A 20,106-nucleotide genomic window follows, 5' to 3' on the forward strand; every position below is an offset into this window, starting at 1 on the left:
GAGCTGTTTCACCCCTTTATAGCATGGAAATGCCCTGATTCTACGTACCTTCAATGCTGCGCCCTGTTGTGGGGTTCCTTCGTCTGGATTCGTTTTTATGTCCCCTTGAGGAGTCCTGTATGCTTTGGTTAGGAGAGATCGAGCAGCTGCTCCTTACTCTGCCGCCATCTTCTGCTTTTCTTTTAACTATTACCTCTTAATGCTCTCTTCCTCTCCTTCTTATAATAGTATTCATCCCTTCCCCTTCCCATGCCCTCTTTGTGTGTAATAGAATATCTTATTTTTCTTATTCCTTCAAGATTCTCTTGGTGGCCTCTACTATTCACCTCCCTCTTTCCTTCCCACCCATATCATCTTAGACCATTTAGTATTCCAACCTCTCCCTATGAATAATTCTTCTAATTATTATAATAGTGAATGCTAAAATGGTGAACAGAATTCACTACAGATAATTATACATAACATTTCTCCACATAGGAGTACCAATAATTAGATCTTATTGAAGTCCTTAAAGAGCCAAATTTAAAAAATATGAGTTTTCTTACTTTCCCTTCTGTTTCTTATTTACCTTTTCATGTTTCTCTTGATTTTTGTGGTTGGATATCAAACTTTCCATTTAGCCCTGGTCTTTTCTGTACAAATGCTTGGAAATTTTCTATCTTGTTGAATGCCCAAACTTTCCCCTGGAAGAATATAGTCAGTTTTGATGGGTAGGTGATCCTTGGTTGTAAACCCAGTTCTCTTGCCTTTCTGAATATCATATTCCAAGCCTTGCGGTCTTTTAGTGTGGAGGCTGCCAGATCCTGTGTGATCCTGATTAGTGCTCCTTGATATCTGAATTGTCTCTTTCTGGCTTCTTGTAAAATTTTTTCTTTTACTTGGAAGCTCTTGAGTTTGGCTATTATATTCCTAGGTGTTGTCTTTTCAGGGTCTAGTGTAGAGGGTGATCTATGGATCCTTTCAATGTTTATATTGCCCTCTTGTTGTAGAACTTCAGGGCAATTTTGCTGAATAATTTCTTTTAGTATGGAGTCCAAATTTCTATTAATTTCTGTTTTTTCAGGAAGACCAATGATTTTCAGATTGTCTCTTCTAGACCGGTTTTCTTGATCTATCAGTTTCTCATTGAGATATTTCATGTTTCCTTCTATTTTATCTGTCTTTTGACTTTGTTTTATTTGTTCTTGCTGTCTTGATAGATCATTGGCTTCTACTTGCCCAATTCTTGTCTTTAGAGACTGGTTTTCTGCTATAAGCTTTTGATTTTCCTTTTCAGTTTGGTCTGACCTGTTTTCCAGCTGCTTGATTTTGGTCTCCAATTTGCTTATTAATTCTTTTGATTTGGGGGCATCTTTTTCTAATTGCCCAATTCTAGCCTTTAAAGACTAGTTTTCGGCTACAATCTTTTGGTTTTCCTTTTCAATCTGGTCATTTCTGGTTTTTTATTTACTTGCCTCACTTTCCAATTGTGAAATTCTGCCTTTTAAACTGTTATTTTCTTGCCAGATCTCTTCCATCTTTCTCATGATCTCAGATTTGAACTCTTCAAGACCTTGTGACCCATTTTCATTGTTTTGGGAAGGTTTGGATATGGTTAATTGTTTGTTCTCCTCTGGTGTTTCCTTTGTTCTCTGGATTTTTTCTGTGTAAAAGTTGTCAAGTGCTAAAGGTTTTTTCTTCTTCATCTTTCTCTTCTGGTTTTCCTGATGATTCTGGTTTGCCATTGTAAGCTGAGTGCCCTCTCAGCTTTATGCTCGTGCCCAGGATCTGATCGTTAGACTCCTGAGATCTCAAGTCTAGTTGTTCTGGAACAAGCCTCCTGGTGGTCTCCTTGCTCGTTCTTCTGCCTGAAGCTCCTTTAACAGTCTCAGGGAGCTGCTTCCACAGTCAAGCACCTCTCTGTACTGGGTCCCCACTCAAGGTCCGCTCCTGCACTCAGAATCAGCCCCTTAGTCTGCACCTTAGTCCACGCCTGTGTCAGCCCCTTCGCCTGTGCCTGGGCTCAGGGTCTGTGTTCAGAGTCTGTGAGTTCTTTAGCCTCTTGGGGGGTCTTAAGTCTTGGTGCTCTCAGGAACAAGCCCTGCTGAGCTGCCAATGACTTAATGGGTGTCCCAAACTTGCTCTGACTCCTGTGCACTGGCTTTGGTGTTGTAGGTGGTATGGGGTGGGGGAGGGGGTTGCTCTGCTTGTATTTTCATGAGAGCTATTTCCCCCCTTTATAGCATGGAAATGCCCCAAATTCCACGTACCTTCGATGCTGCGTCCTGTTGTGGGGTCCCTTCTTTCCTCTGGATTTGTTTTTATATCTTCTTGAGGAGTCCTATATGCGTGGGTTAGGAGAGATCAAGCATCTGCTTTTTACTCTGCCGCCATCTTAATCCCACCTCTCCTCAGTTTAATTTGGGAGAAAATGTGCAAACAGCTATGTAAGAACTATAATAAATGGTTGTTGTTGTTCATCCTTCATTTTCAAAGAGAACCAATGCCATCACTGGTGACATCTTGACTTATGTGTGAATTGGACTTAATAGAGGCAGAGTTGTACAAAGTCATCAACCTTACTCTCTCTTCCAGAGTCATCAAAATCAGGTACCAAGACAAAAGCCAGACTGACTAATGATGGCTCAGGATGAAGTGGATGACTTTGGCATCTTCCATGTCTGCCCAAGCTCTCAGGGCTCCACAGCACCTGTTTCTTCTACCTTCATGGCCACTGGAACAAACTCTTCTCATCCTCCTATTCCACCAGAGGGAAGCCTTCATATGCTTAGGGTAGACAACCCAAGGTAAGGGGACAAAAAGTGGTAAGGTTCAATAAGGGAAGACTGGAGAGCCAAAGAAACTGGCTTGGAAACCCAGGTCTGCACTTTGCTACTTATCTAATCCTGGGCAATTGTTGTTCCTTTATCTGTAAAATGATGGGGTTAGACTAGCTGACCTCTGAGATTTTTTCCAGCTTTATAACCTATTAGTCAGCGTATGGCAAGCTATCTTAAGATTTGTTTTCCCTTTTCTCTACCTCAAGTGTGTTTTGTTTCTCAATGGGTGTGAGTTGGAAAGTGAGAAAATAAATACTCACTAATTGAAAAAAATTTAATTAAAAAAAGAAGTCCCTGACAACAGTCACTCTATGATATTATTTTGGGCCATAATCCTTGGTTCGTGACCTACTTTGTTCAGTCATGTCTCACTCTTCATAATCTCATGAATTGTATTGTCTATGGGGTTTAGCTTGGCAAAGATACTGTAATATTTCAGTAATACAATGATCCAGGACAGTTCTGAAGGATTTATGACTAAGAATGCTATCTACCTCCAGAGAAATAACTATTGGAGTTGGAATGCAGATTAAAGCATACTATTTTTAATGTTATTTTGTTTGTGTTTTTATTTTGGGGTTTTGATTTTTATACTAGTATTTTCTCAAAACAATGACCAAATGACCAATATGGAAACAAGTTTTGCATATAACCCAGATCAAATTGCTTACTGTCTCAGGGAGGAAGGAGGGATGGGAAGGAGGGAGACAATTTAGATCTTATAATTTCAGAAAACATATGTTGAAAATTGTTACTACATATAATGGAGAAAAGAAAACATTAAAAAAAGATATTGGAGTGGTTTGCACTTCCTTCTCCAGGATACTTGGGCATTATTTCAGATTTTTTTAGAATCTACATACCTGCTCCAGATATAATAGACATGTCTGAGATCAGCCTAAACTTCAGAACTAAAATGTTGACAGTAATTATCAAAGACAGGATGGCATTAATTTCAACTTGGGGGGGATGATGTAGAATGAGGTATGGTTTCCAGGACTTTTTATAGAGAAAGGTGACAGGGAAAAGAGATATAGAATTGCATGGCCTTTTAATCTGCCTCTACCTTTCATCCATTGCCCTACACTGAGATTTGCATAATGAAGACATGAGACTTCAAGAGGATTTCAAAGGCCAAGAGTAGTCTAAAGAGAAAGAAGGGAGGAGAGGGAATGGTGTTCAGGAACCATATTTCTTTCAGTTTCTTGGCTTGGGTTTCTTTAATCATCCAAACTGGGTGGGGAGTGGGATTGGGAGGAGGGTGTGTGGATCAATTCTTGGTCTAGGAAAGAGCCTTGGGTTTCTTCTATTGCTGGTGATGAAAGAACTATATATGCTTGTGTGAGTAAACTCTACTGAATTTTGACAAGAATAAAAAGGGTGGAGTTTCTGTAGTGGGTGAGGATGCCATGAGTCAAGGGTTACATTGGATCCATTCATAAACTAACCAGTGTTACAAATACAATTAATATAGAGGGATACATACATACATACATACATATATATATATATATATATATATATATAAAGATATTAGGTTTTTATTTAAAGTCATTTTGATAAAGTGCCTGATAAGAGCTCATTGAAATTCCGCACCATTACCTCTGCCCACTTGGCTGCTTCCTAGGAAAGAGAGCATCCGAATCAGGTTCTCTCTAGTTAAGCTTCTCTTTATGTTGGCTCACATCACCAGGTAAGAAGGAAGCCCATTGAATCATGGGAGATGTAGTTTGAAATGAGATCCAAATGTCCACAGGAAGTTTAGACCAGAGACCTCAAAATAAGTGCGAGGGTCCCCAAACTTCCAATATCACACCAGAAAAGCACTATCCCTTAAAAAAAAGAGTAAAGCTAGAGGAATCAGATAGCCAACTCTCTGATAGCCATAGAGAGCATTATTCTAGACCCATGTTGGCAAACCCATAGCACGTGTGCTGGAGCATGCTGGAGGGGGCTTCTCCCTCCCTGCCCTCTCCACATGTGTCTGAGGACATTTCTCACATCACCTGCCCCTCTGTCCAGCAGCCCAGTGGGAACGCTTCCTCTCTCCCCTGTCTGGGGCAAGGTGTGGGGCTCACATATGGCATAAGGCAGTTTGGGCACTTGATCTCTAAAAGATTTGCCATCACTATCCTAGACTAATGGTGTCAAAATAAATTAGAAATAGAAGCCATTAAAATTTAGATGAGGATTTCTGTGGGGTCATGTTAAGTTAGAAAATCATATATTACCGGTATCTATGTTTTATTTTTACTTTTTAGAACCTTCCATCTTAGAATCAAAGTGCATATCAGTTCCAAGGCAGAAGAGTGGTAAGGGCTAGGAAATGGGAATGAAGTGACTTTCCCAAGGTCACACAGCTAAGAAAGTATCTAAGACCAAATTTGAACCAGGACCTCTAGTCTCCAGGCCTGGTTCTCAAACTCCTGAGCCATCTACCTGTTCCCATATATGTTTTTTAACATACTTTTATTTATTTTGGTAAATATTTCCCAATTACATTTTAATATGGGTCAGGCCAGTGGCATGTGTTGGACTCCTCTACCCTAGATTACCCTCTGGTGTTCCCTATCACATGTGGGGAATGACAGCTGAGGAATGACAGTATGAGCCATAGTGCTTGGTTCTTATTCTTGAACATAATAGGAAGAGGAGAATGCCTTATTTTGTTTTTTATATTTCCATCAATGGGTCCTTTCACATTGGACAGAGACTTTTGTCACTCTTGTCTTTGCAGATGGTCTTTAATAATGTGCTGACAAATCTGTGGCCAAAATTCTGGAACAAGCTAACTTCCTCAAAGCCTCTCCAAATTGGGAGACCAGCCAGAAAACTTTTTCTAGGCTAGAGTAACCTTTAATGCTAGGTGGACTGGGAGTAGTAATTGACTCCACATTTTTCTCTATCCTTTGATATATTTCTTAAATTACATTTCTTCTAGTGTTTAAGAAACCAGAATCACTTCCACACTCCAATGAGATATCAGAAGAGGGTTTCTGGAGAGAGTCGTGGATAATAAGGGAGAAAAATACTGTAACTAGATTAAAACAATTAGAAATTCTAATTGGTTATGGAAACTTCATGGAAGCACAGAATCTCAGAGTTGGAAGGAATCTCAGTAGTCATCTAATTTAACCTATCACTTGTACAATGTATCTAACCAATAGTAATCCAGTTTTTGCTTTTAAGACCTCAAGAAGGGGGAACTCATGACCTTTTGAAGCAACTCATTTCACTTTTGTTATTAGAAAGGTTTCCTTGACATGAAGCTTCAATTTCCCTCTTTTCTATTTGTTGCTCTCCTAGTATTGCTTATGCGGGCCAAGTAGAACAAGACACATTTTTCTCTCATAAGGCACACAGTACGTGGGAAGAAAAATGCACTTGGAGTCTAGAAAAAAAGGCTTTCACCTTTACTGTCTGGGTGACATAGGACAGACAAGGCACTTAATCTTGGGAAAATAGTTTCCTTAAATATAAAAAGGGGAGATCAGACAAAATGACTTTTGAGAACTCTTTCTACACTTATTTTATGTTTTTATGATGCCACTTGAAGACAGCCATCAGTTCTACCTGAGCCTTCTGTTCTCCAGGATGAACTTTCTGAGTAAGTCATTTAACCTGTCTAGACCTCAGTTTCCTCAGATGTAAAACGATGGGGTTGGATTCAGTGACCTCTAATGCTTTGGATGGTTCTTAATCTGATCCCTAGCACCTTCACACATTTCTCATTTGCTGTGAACTCACAGCCCATGCTGGTCACCCTATACTGGATAATCTCTAGTTCGATATTCTTCCTAAAATATAGCACCCCAAACTTAACACAACACTTTAGATGTATTTTTTAAAAACTCTTATCTTTTAAGCCTCAGAAATGATACTAAGTATGGGCTTCAAGGCAGAAGAGTGTTAAGGGCTAGACAATTGAGATTAAATTACTTGCCCAGGGTCACAGAGCTAGGAAGTATCTGAGGCCATATTTGAACCCAGGACCTCCCATCTCCAGATTTGGCTCTTTATCCACTGAGCCACCTAGGTGCCTCAACCAAGACATGCTTCAACAGGATCATCACTCCTTGATTCCTGCAATCTGTGTTCCTCTAAGTGTAGATCAAGAGTGTATTAGATTTTTTTGCCTCCACTTAACAGTTATTAAACTTGGAGTCCACTGAAGTCACCATATCTTTGTCATACACACAGAAGTCTGTATAGTTCTGTTGTCACTTGTACTTTGGAAGGTGACTTTTTGAATCCAAAATAAAACTTTACTTTTTTCCCCCAAGTCTTTCGGGTGACTGGTCATCTCGAGACTAAAATTCTACTTGTTAAGTCCTTTTGAAAATACATGTGCATCTCAGGTGATGTCTAGACACTGACAAGATGTCAGCTAGATGCCAGCTAGACTTCAGCTAGATGACATCTAGATGATGTCCAGACGCTGTCTAGATGCTGGATAGATGCCATATAGATGCTGGCTAGACGCTGTCTAGACACTGTCTAGACACTGGATAGACTCTGGCTAGACGCTGTCTAGACGATGGATAGATTCTGGCTAGACGCTAGCTAGACTCTGGCTAGACAATGTCTAGACGTCACCTAGATGCCGTCTAGATGCCTCCTAGACATCATCTAGACACCAGCTTAATGATGTCTAGACACGGCTGTGTAGACCCTGGCTAGATGCCAGCTTGATGATATCTAGACATAGCTGTCTAGATACTGGCTTGACAATGTTTAGACGCCATCTAGATACTGTCTAGACTCTGGCTAGACACCGGCTAGACAACATCCAGACGCTGGCTAGAAGCCAGCTAGACGCTGTCTAGACCCTGGCCAGACTCTGGCAGACGCCGGCTAGACAATGTCTAGACATCTGCTAAATGATGTCTAGATGATGTTTAGACACCGGGTAGACACCAGCTAGATGATATCTGGATGCTATCTAGTCACAGGCTAGACGCAGGCTAGACGTCTAGACACTGGCTAGACGAAGGGGAGACAATGGCTAGATGACAGGGAAGCAACTTCTACACAATGGCTAGATGAAGGGGAGACAATGGGGAGATGGCAGCTAAAAGATGGGGAGATGAAGGGGAGATGAGGTAGAGATGAAGGGGAGATGGAGAGACATGGAGAGGGGGATATGATGGGGAGATGGGGAGTCGACAGCTAGACAATGGGGAGACGATGGCCTCCCCATCATCTCAATGTCTCCTCCTCGTCTCCCTGTCTTCCTGTTGTCTCCCTGTCTTCCCATCGTTTCCCCTTAGTCTTGCAGTTGTCTAGCCATCGACTTCCTGTCTCCCTGTCGTATTCCCCTCTCTCCATAATCTCCCCTTCTCCCTGTCGTCTAGCCATTGTCTTCCCCTTTGTTTCTGACCTAAAATATCTTCTGAGTGTGTTTTTCTAAAAGTGCCCATTTTTTAATTCTCTTTGAGCATACAAAAATAAAATATTTTATCATACACATACCCCTACTTTGTTATAGTGTTCAACCAGAAAGAACATTTCTTTTAAAGCATTATTTTTACTTACTTTCAAGTTTCTCCCAAATTCTTCTTAGTGGAAATCACTTAACCCTTTTGCCTCAGATTCCTCATCTGTAAAATGAGCTCCAGCTCATTTATAGAATAAAAAGCTCCTATAGAATGGATGAAATGTCCAATATAATGCTGGAAAAATAACATTAAGATCATTCCAGAGCGAGATGATAACTATGAAGAATTTTACAATAAACTCCAAGCACCCGTTATTTAATAGTGTAGGACAGAGTACAAAATTAAAACATAGGACAGAAGAAAGGACTATAGAGAAGAATGTCTTCAACTTAAGGACAAGGAAATATACTCCTATCAGAAAGTTTACATAATTTTTGAAAGTTCCCTCAATTGAAATTGCCCATACAATTACAGAATCTAGCGTCCATAGACATACAACTATTATAACTAACAAAATCAGTAAGTTATGTATTTTACTCAATGATCACTTATTATTTTCATTTGAGATATATATATATATACATACATATATGTATATATATATATATATGAAGGATGACTTCTAGAACTATCATTTAGACGGACAGAGTATGGTCCTGTCACAATAATAATAACATCATGATAGGTATAACAATAGACACCAATACATGTCTTTGCATAAGAAAGAAATGTTTCTCTTATGTGAAATATTAAATTATTATAATCAGCAAGAGAACAGCAAAATAGAAACAACATTAATTCAATACAGAACTATGTTTATGGTTCAGATGAAGAAGTTAAATCATATCTCTTTGTGGATTTGAGGAAAACATGCTTCTGGGTGCTGACAATCTTTAAGTTCATCCTGAAGATACTAAGGTGATTTTTTGGGAGATGAACAGGACCCTTGACTATCAAAACTAGTTGCTCGTCCAGGTAACTGAAAGATAGAAAATTCAAATAGAATGACAAAATTCAGAAATATGGTTAGTTGGACTTCGCCATTACTTAGTGTTAAATATTTTTAACATTCAAATCTGATATTTGATTTATAGAACATATACACATATGGAAAATTAACATCTAGAACACAAATAGTATATATATGTGTATATACACACACACACACATACACACACACATATATATGGAACCTACCCTATAGGAACTCACAATTTGAAGTGGTACATATATATCATAATATAGAATACACAAATAAGAATATACAAACAAGGCATACTTAATCCTATTTTATTTTGGGATTAGTCTTATGTTTTAGGAATAGTTTTTTGATTTAGAGTGGTTACTATGGAAAGAAAATTGCTCAGTATAAAGTTTGAGATTAAAAAGTGACCACATCCCTCTTGATTCAGGTGAGAAGTGTTTATTAAGTAGAATCTTTTATATGGGAAAAAACCTCAAACTTAGATAAGACTGATACTAACAATTTCTTGCTAACCAATTGTATAAATTTCTATATTACCTGCATACAGTAAATTCTAAGTGAGCAATTTTTGTTTTGGGTCATAATATAATAACATTTAGAAAAAGTGATAAATTCTGATAAGTACAAATAAAATGAATGTTTTTAACAGTTCAAAACTTTTTAAGATCCCTTAAATAATCTCAGAGAAAAGAAGAAATGCAACCTATATAACTTTTTTTATTTTATTATTTTTTAATGCCTCTGCCCACCCCTTTCTATAAGCCATCCCATAGGGACAAATATCAGGATGTTGGTTTTTTTTATTTTTATAAAAACCCTTACCTTCAGTCTTAGATTCAATACTATGTGTTGGTTCCAAGGCAGAACAGTAAAGGCTAGGCAATGGGAGTGAAGTGACTTGCCCAGGGTTACACAGCTAGGAAGCATCTGAGGCCAGATTTGAACCAAGGACTTCCCATCTCTAGGCTTGGCTCTCAATCCACTAAGCCCCCAATAATGTTTATTATTTGTATGTTTAGAGAGGGGGAAAAAGTCAGAAAAACTGGTGGATACACTAAAAAAGCCTTCAAAACAAGCATAATGCATAGTAAACCCCTGTGGACCTCCCAACTCTACACATGGTATAACTTGGATGTGTCCTCTCCTAATTCTTCATCTGGGTTCCTCTTGATCTTTATAAATTTGTTACATCCATTTTTTATTTTTTTGACATTGTTCTTCCCATTTACATTGTGGTAGTTATTGTGTATGTTGTTTTCTTGGCTCTACTCACCTTACTTTACATCAGTTCATAAACATCTTTCCATGTTTCCTTATACTCATCATACACATCATTTTGAACAGCACAATAATATTCTATTACATTCATATACTACAATTTATTTAGTCATTTCCCATTTAATGGGCATCTTTTTTGTTTCAAATTCTTAGTTATTACAAGAAGTGAACTTATAAATATTTTGGAGTATATGGGGAATTTTTCCTATCAATGGTTTCATTGAAATATAAGCTTAGTAAAAGAGACTAGTTCAAAGGATATGGATGAAAAAGGGATGCCCTGGGAGAAGGGGGAAGGGAGAGAAAGAATGGGGGAAATTATCTTACCTAAAAGAGGTGTGCAAGGAAGAAAGATGCACAAAGGGTAAAGCTAGAATCTCATTTCCATTTGAATTGTTTAAAATTCAAACACACACACACACACAGTTGGGTTCAGATATTCATCTTATCCAACTTAGAAATAGGAGGGAAAGTGGCTGAGAAAAAGAGATGATAAGAGTGAGGGAAGATTAAAGGAAGAAGTCATCAGAAGAAAAACAGAATTACCTTCCACAGAAAGGAAGAGTTAAAAAAAGAGATAAACAGAACAGGATGAAAAGAAATACACAGTTAGCACGTTTAGATGTGAATGTGAATATGATGAAATCTCCCACAAAATGGAAGATGATACCAGAATGAATTAGAAACTAGTATCCAATAATATAGTTTACAAAAGAGACACTTGAACAAGAATGAAACATTGTCTTTTTGTTTGTTTGTTTTTTAAACCCTTACCTTCCCTCTTGGAGTCAATCCTGTGTATTGGCTCCAAGGCAGAACAGTGGTAAGGGTAGGCAATGGGGGTCAAGTGACTTGCCCAGGGTCACACAGCTGAGAAGTGTCTGAGGCCAGATTTGAACCTAGGACCTCCTAGGCGTGGCTCTCAAACCACTGAGCTACTCAGCTGCCCCCAAAACATTGTTAAAATAAGTGGTTAAAGTAGAATCTATTATGCATCAGCTGAAGTAAAAAAGGGAGGAAGCAGCAATTATAATCTCATAAAAAGCAAAAGCATGTCTAATAAAAGGAGATGTTTAAGGAAAATGTATTTTGCCAAAAAGCACTATGTTGTTGTTGATTCATTTCAACTGTGTGTGATTCTTTAAGATTTTCTTGACAAAGATACCAGAGTAATTTGCCATATCTTTCTTTCAGCTCATTTTAGAGATAAAGAAACTGAGGCAAAAAGGGTTAAGTGACTTGGTTGGTTACATAGCTAATAAATGTCTGAGGTCAGATTTGAACTGAGGAAGACAACTCTTTTTGATTCTAGATCTGGCACCTCTATCCACTGAACCTCCTAGGTACATCATAAAAGATATCATAGACAAATGAATTTGGATACCATGCCATTTGGTGCATCTGCATTCAGCATTGTTATTCATTCAAAATATATAATAGACAATGAAGTCAATACTAAACAAATATGCACAAAATGAAATAATAACCAACTTCTAGAAGTTAAAAGTGTTAAAATTCTAGAAAAGTTAAAATGATTTATAGAAAGAAACAGACATTAAAACTATATTGTTGTTATGGTTTAGTAATTTTTAGTCATGTCCAAAAGTGACACCTATTTGGCATTCTCTTGGCAAAGATGGTTTGCCATTTGCTTCTCCAGCTCATTTTACAGATGAGGAAACAGGTAAATAAGACTAAATGACTTGCCCAGAATTAGACAACTATTAAGTGTTTGAAGCTGGATTTTAACTCAAAGACAAATCTTCTTGAATAGAGGTCTAGCACTCTTTCCACCAAACCACCTAGCAAAAGAACTATATTTATGGGAGACTTCAATTTACTTCTCTTAGGCTTAGATAAATTTATATATAAAATAATCAAGAAAGAAGTTAAGGGCATGAATAGAATTTTAGAAAAGTTAGAGATGATAGACCTCTGAAGAGTACCCAATGGGAATAGAAAGGAATATGCTTTTATCTCAACTATGCATAGCACCTTAATAAAAACAGACACAAATGAGAGCATAAAAACCTTGCAAAGAAAATAAGAAATATTAAATTCACCATTTTTTTAAGACCATAATCATGTGAACTTTAGCATCTTTCCTGGAGTGCTAGAACAATCAAATCAAAAGGAAGATAATGACTCTGAATTGATGGAATTGGCCTTGCTTCATTCCCAGAAACTACCCCCACTGCCTGTGAATTGAAATGAAAAGAGGACAATCAAACTTAAAGAACAAGAAACCCCTCTCCAGATCAGTCTAGCCTTTATCTATTGCAATTGTGCCCAGGTTTCTGGGAACTTACATAACTCACATATTTCCAATGATGCTTTCTAAGCTCACCTCCATTCCAGATTCAGCTAGATCCATCTAACACATTCCCTCCTGTCCATCTTCAGACTCTTAGTATTCCAATCCTGGTGATCATGTTTGCTGTGATCCACAAGTTCCTTCTTGGCCACTCTGAAATGCCCTTTCATTTCAAAGGGCAGCTTCCAGTCAATATGTTGTTTTTGACTTGATTTTTTTTTTTGTGGTGAACATGTATATATATATATATATGTTTCTGTGTGTGAATGCCCAAGGGTGAAGGAAACCACCTTTTTCTCTTTCTTCTCCCCCTTGCACTATGAGCAGTGTGGGAGGAGTGGGTGGTGGAGATCATTGTGAACTACAATTAGCAGGAAGAAAAAAATCAGTTGGAGTAACTAACTAAAATTTTAATTTGAAATTGTTCTTAAGATTGTATGTGTAGGATGGTCTGAGAAGGCTTCACCTGTCACCTCTGCAGCCTGTGGCTCCAGGAGGGGCGACGGCCCGTCCCGCTTCTGGCCCGTCCGGCCCGGCAGCTCGGGCGCCCGACCTTCCCTAGGCGGGGGGCGGCAGCCTCGGCCCTTGCCAACATGATCCATTTTATATTGCTGTTCAGTAGACAAGGGAAATTAAGACTGCAGAAATGGTATACCACACTACCTGATAAAGAGTGAAAAAAGATCATCTGAGAAATTGTACAGATGATTCTGTCTCGTGGTCATAAGACCAGCAGTTTTGTTGACTGGAAGGATCTAAAACTTGTTTATAAAAGATATGCTAGCTTATATTTTTGCTGTGCAGTAGAAAATCAAGACGATGAGCTATTGACACTAGAGATTGTACATCGTTATGTGGAATTACTAGACAAGTATTTTGGAAATGTCTGTGAGCTGGATATTATATTTAATTTAGAAAAGGCATATTTTATCCTTGATGAGTTTATCATGGGTGGAGAAATCCAAGAAACCTCAAAGAAGTCAGCTGTCAAGGCTATTGAAGACTCTGATATGTTACAGGAGACGATGGAAGAATACATGAGCAAACCTGCATTTTAGCTGAAAAATCTACTTGACAACCCACAGATGCTGCATGTCATAAATCTGCAAAACTTCAGCTGGATGTGGTTCTTTTCTGATGTGCCAGAGTCTCATGCCAAAAATAACTTAAATGGATTGTGTGCAAAACTTCTTGGATACTTAAAGACTTAAAATCTGTAGTATATTTGTAACAGATGCATATCTATATTATTGTCTGTACATGGCTTCTTTTGACTAGCATTTAAAAGCACCATCATTCAGTAGACTGCATGTTTGTTTGTACATTGATTTTTACCAGCAAAGAAATAATTTTAAAATATTTTTGAGAAATGACATGCTATATTTTTGCTAGCATTCACAAAGAATAAGTCAGCAACTCTTTTGTACAAAAATATTACAAATGTACTGCCTACCTACCTTGGACTAAAATAATACTTTTTTCTAACTACATAGTTTGTTTTTTATTATGAATTCGTAGTATGTCAAAATAATGTCAATATGTCAAGTAGACAACCGTAGGTATATAATATGTGTATATATGCATATTTATGTACATGCACATACACATACGCACACACACACATAAGATTTCTACAAATCTTCAACCCTGTATAGTAGGCTTGCCTATCTTATCTTGTTTTTCTTATTTAGCTTGACTTTGAGGTAATAATAGCAATGACAAAAACACAACTACCTATTTTAAAACAAAAATGAAAATCTTCAGCAGCAGCTAGGATGAAATTGTTCTAATAAAATTTTGGCAGTCAGAAATGTAAATAAATATCCCAGTTTGTATTTTCACCAAAATCATAAATTTCAGAGTGAGAAGGGAGTTAGATGAGTACCATCCAGTCCAACCTATACCTCTTCAAATGAACTAATTACTAACTTATTAATTTAATGTTTTTTATAACACATTTTTGAACTCAATTTGAGTGGCAGTGTCTCTGACCTCTCTTGAGAGACAAGAGAAAATGATTGAATTGGCTTCCCTAATGCACGCATACTCTGGGTCTCCATTCAATTCTTGCTGTTGACTATAGTGTCAACTCTTTGGATGCACAGAGCATTCATGTCCATGGAAATGAGACATCTGCGTATACTCAAGGATAGGAAAGTCTCCGGTGAATAAATATTTTCTTATTTTCAGTCTCAATTTTCCAATGTCTTAGGATTTTTCTGCATTTTAATTTGCATCAAGTATTTTCCTTAGTACCTAGACAGTGTTAGTCTGGAGGTCTACGTTCACTCATATTGAAGTGATGGAGGGACAATCATGGTCAGTTTTCCTGGGAGATGAGTCTGCCTGCTATGTGGGTGTCTTTAGGAAATTTTGGATTGAATAACTTCTAAAGGAATTTACTGACACTAAAAACCTTTCTTGGTCTGCCTTAGTAGACATGTGCGTGCATTTATTATACAGATTCCTGAATGATGTAGAGAAAACATGGTAGGTAAGGTGATTTATACATTTTAAGTTTTCCTCCCCAAATTAACACCATTTATAACATTATACACATTAGCACTAGAAATGTTTACTGATTCTTATATGTTACAGTATATCAAGCTGAGATTTTGCTTGTTCTGCTCACCTGGTGTTCTTCGAGCAGTTGCTGTCCAGTTTTTATAGTTAAAAAAATCATTATCCAGGGCTTTACTAGCTAAAGAAAATAAAGATGAAATTTTGCAAAAAAAAAAAAAGATTGTATGTGTAGGTTAGATTGAATCTCAAATTGATATGTCCAATTTAAGTCTAGGAAACTATTTGGAACAGTTAGAATAATATGAAATATAACAAGATTTTTTTTGGTAATGTTTTGTAAAAAGCTTTTGTTTATTGAGAACTTAACTTCTAAGCCAACGGTGGGCAACCTTTTTGGCTGTGAGAGCCATAAACGTCTGTGGAAGGAGGAAGATGGAGGCAGAAGGCACTGGAATATGGGGCAGGGGCTGAAGGGCCCCCTCGGGCACATCCTGGGGCTCTGCCCAGACTGGGAGGTGGAGCCAGATATGGCTCGAGAGCCATACATTGCCAACCCCTGTTCTAAGCTTTGCTTATATTGCATCTCTAAGTTATACTTAGATAGAGGTTTTTCTATAGTGGTCTTAAATGCCATCAATTTAGAATGTTAGCCAGTAATGCTTAAAATTTTTGTTAATATTTTAAGAAATGGTGTAAGAATTGGAACGTTCTCTCCAGATTCTAAAAGAAAAGAGCAAAGCAAGCTGAGAAAAGAATGGAGTAAGTATAGCCTAATTTGGAAAAAAAATGCTTTTTGAAGCATTTTTTTATATAGAAGATGTGAAATGTTTATTGAGCAGACCAGGCTCCTCTTTTTATAAGTTGCTTCCATTGGAGTGTCGACAGAATTCACAAAATGAAGGGATGAAACAATTTTTCAACCCAAGACAATGCAAAAAGTCATCATTAAAGTTCAATCATACTAGGTTGGGAATGGAGCCCAACCTGTGAGCCAAAAGAGGCCCCCATCTTGGCCTACTATATTTCACTTTCTTTCCTCATTTTTGGGGGGATAGGTTAGGGTTTGAGTTTTCTTCCACAAAAGGACTAATATGGAAAAAATTTTACATGACTGTGCATGTAAAATCTATATCAGATTGCTTACCATTTCAATGAGGGGAGGGGAGGAGACAAGAAAAGAATTGGTGATGCCAAAATTTTTAATGAATATTAACAATTGCTTTTACATGTAATTGGGGGAAAACTAAATTTGATTAAATTTAAAAAGAATTATTGAGCTAACTGAAAGCCATTGTCAAAAAAGAGTCAAGACATTAAATTTCAAGTAATTATCAAGAAAATTTCTCTAATATCTCATATAGGATAAAATAGAAATTAAAAGAATCCACTGACTATCTCCTGAAAAGATCTTAAAATGAAAAACTCTCAGGAATAGTATAACCAAATTCCAGAACTCCCAAGTTAAGGAGAAAATATTGTAAGCAGAAAGAAAGAAACAATTTAAACATCATGAAGCCACAGTAAGGATCACAATAGATTTAGCAGTTTCCATATTACATTATATTGTGTGAAATGTTGGTCTATGAAGGGCAGAACCAAGATGGCACAATTGAGCTAGATATTACCTGAGCTCTTCCAAATTCCCTTCCAAACAACTTTAAAATAGCACCTCAAAATGAATTCTGGAACTAGAAAATAAACAAAAGGACAAGGCAAAAGAATTTCCTTTCCCAAGACAACTCACATAAGCAGGAAAGGTCTCTTTCATTCACTGGAGTAAAAGTAGAGCTTAGTGCAGGCTTTCTGTCAAAAAGCCAGCAGTAGGCCTAAGGAGCATGTGTACTGGGGGCAGCAACTTCCATAGCTCTTAGCCAGCAGATGGTTAAGAAGGTCAGAAGGAGATTGCAGGAGACCCTTTGATGAAAATTGGTGCACGGCACTGTTACTTTGCCTAGATATAGTTCTTGGTTGCAGTTCTAGGGTGAGGGAGAGCACTAGGCAGGAACAGAGACAGTGATCACAGTACCAGGGTAGAAAATAATGCTATTTATGGGTCACTCACAAACCAGAGGCACAGGTCAGGAGAATAGGGACCACAAGTCTCCCTAGATAATACCATCTTGGAAGGATTGAAAACTTAGAGATCCCCAGAACTAGCTTTGAAAACAGTAGCATGAAAAAAGACTGAAAGTTGGGACAGTGCCCCATCTGCTTTGGCAGCAGAGTCCAATTTTAACAAAACATTAAAGGAATAGTCTGGAAAATAAACAGGAAAAAACCTGATAATAACACATTACTTTGGTGACAAGGAAGATGGAAACATAAACTCAGAGGAAAACAATATCAAAACAGCTATATGCAAAGCCTCAGAGAGAAATGTGAATTGGTCTCAGGCTCAAAAATAATTCTTGGAAGACCTAATAAAGGATTTTAAAAATAAAATAAGAGAAGTACAAGAAAAATTGGAAAAGAAATGAGTGATGCAAGAAAATAATGAAAAAGAGTCAATATCTTAGTAAAAGAGGCACAAAAAATTCTGAAGAAAATAACATCTTAAAAATGGTCAAATGGTAAAAGAAGCATAAAGATGCACTCAAGAGAAAAACTTCTCATTTATTTATTTATTTATTTGTTTATTTTTTTAGTTTTTATTTAATTTATTAATTTATAACATTTCTCCATGGTTATAGGATTCATGTTCTATCCCTCCCCACCTCTCACTCCCTCTCCCTCCCATAGCCCACACACAGTTCCACTGGGTTTTACATGTGTCACTGATCAAGACCAATTTCCATATTATTGATATTTGCATTAGAGTGTTCATTTTGAGTCAATATCTCTAATTATATCCCCATTCACCCATGTGATCAGGCATTTGTTAGAAAAATTTTTAAAAAGCGGAATTGGCCAAATGGACAAAGAGGTACAAAAACTTGCTGAAGAAAACTATTTTTAAAAAATTAGAATTGATCAAGTGAAAGCTAATGATTCCATAAGACATCAAAAAACCAATAAAACAATTCAAAAGAATAAAAAAACTAGAGAAAATGTGGGATATATTACTGGTAAAACAAATGACCTCCTGGAAAATAGATCCAAGAGAGATAATCTAAGAATCATTGTATTACTTGAAAGCCATGATAAAAAAGGAGCCAAGACATCATCTTTCAAGAAATTATCAAAGAAAACTTCACTGGTATTCTAGAATCAGAGGGATAAATAGAAACCAAAAGAATTCACTGCTCACCTAAAAAAATTCCAAAATGAAAACTCCTAGGAAGGATATAGCCAAATTTTGGAGCTCCCAGGTTAAGGATAAAATATTGCAGGCAGCCAAGAAGAAACAATTTCAATAATGTGGAGCCACAGTCAGGATAACACAAGATTTAACAATTGATATGATATCTGGCATCCTAGAGGACAAAGGAGCTAGGACTTTAATCAAGAATTACCTACCTAGCAAAACTGAGTATTATCTTTGAGGAGGGGAAATGAGCATTCAGTGAAGCAGAGGCCTTTCAAGCATTCCTGGTGAAAATATTGGAGCTAAATAGAAAATCTGACTCTCAAATACAAGACTTAAGAGAAGCACAAAAAGGTTAATAGGAAAGAGAAATCATAAAAGATTCAAAGAGATTCCTACATGAGAAGATGATACTTGTAACTTTATTGAGACAATTAGAAGGAATATACATAAAGAGCAAGTTTGTGAGTTGAATATCATGCGTTAATATATACAAAAATTAAAATTAAGGGTTGAGAAAGAGAAATGCAATGGGAGAAGAGTTAAGGAAGAGGTAGAACTGGGTTGATTATCTTATAAAAAAGAAGTACAAAAGAGCTTTTACAGTGAGGGAGAGAACCTTACTCTCATCAGAACTGGCTCAAAAAAGGAAGAAGATACACACTCAGTTGGGCATAGAAATCTATGTTATCCTATAGGAAAGTAGGAGGTAAAGGATATAAGTAAGTTAGAAGGAGGAGCAGTTGATTGAAGGGGTAGAAAATTGGTGGAGGTGGTGGTCAGAAGCAAAATATTTTTGAGGATGGACAGGGTAAAAGGAGAGAGAGTAGGATAAGCAGAGAGATGGCATGAAGTGTAATACAAGTTCCTCTAATGAAGATCTCATTTCTCAAATATATAGAGAAATGAATCAAATGTACCAGTGTACAAATCATTCCCCAATTGATGAATGGTCAAGTGTTAAGAACAGGCAGTTTTCAGATGAAGTAATCAAAGCTATCTATTGTTAGATGAAAAAATGCTTGTTAAGATTAAAATTCTCTAGCTCCTAAATTACTGTTAATTAGAGAATTACTATTCTAAATTACTATTAGTTAGAGAAATGCAAATTAAAACAACTCTGAGAAACCACCTTATACCTATCATATTGGCTAATATGACAGAAAAGGGAAATGGCAAACGTTGGAGGGGATATGGAAAGATTGGGACACTAATATACTGTTGGGGGAGTTATGGACTAATTTACCATTGTGGAGACCATTTTGTAACTATGCCCAACAGACTCATACTCTTTTATCAAAGAATACTATTACTCAATCTATAACCCAAAGAGATTAAAAAAAAAAAAAGAAAAAGGACCTATATGTACAAAAATATTTATAGTAGTTCTTTGTGTGGTGGCAAAGAATCAGAATGTGAGGGTGTGGCCATCATTTGGGGAATGGCAGAGTAAGTTGTGGTATGTGACTATGATGAAATATTATTGTTATAAGAAATGGTGAGCA

The 20,106-nt window shown here is 37.1% G+C and overlaps 2 protein-coding genes across 2 annotated transcripts in view; one reads left to right on the forward strand and one right to left on the reverse strand.

Annotated features, from left to right (window-relative positions):
- Positions 1-9,170: 9,170 nt before the first annotated feature.
- The window catches only part of SYT10 (synaptotagmin 10), a 72,877-nt gene continuing 61,941 nt past the window's right edge, over positions 9,171-20,106 (reverse strand). The window contains exon 7 of the mRNA XM_044677975.1: positions 9,171-9,236. Coding sequence (XP_044533910.1) covers positions 9,171-9,236 — 66 coding nt within the window. The remainder of the gene's footprint in view (positions 9,237-20,106) is intronic.
- Positions 13,428-13,901, forward strand: LOC123249021 (AP-1 complex subunit sigma-3-like). Its single transcript, XM_044677976.1, is given in 1 exon segment — positions 13,428-13,901. A coding segment is annotated over 1 exon segment (465 nt). The 3' UTR covers positions 13,893-13,901.

This window comes from Gracilinanus agilis, chromosome 5, assembly GCF_016433145.1.
Source record: "Gracilinanus agilis isolate LMUSP501 chromosome 5, AgileGrace, whole genome shotgun sequence".
NCBI classification, from domain to species: Eukaryota; Metazoa; Chordata; class Mammalia; order Didelphimorphia; family Didelphidae; genus Gracilinanus; species Gracilinanus agilis.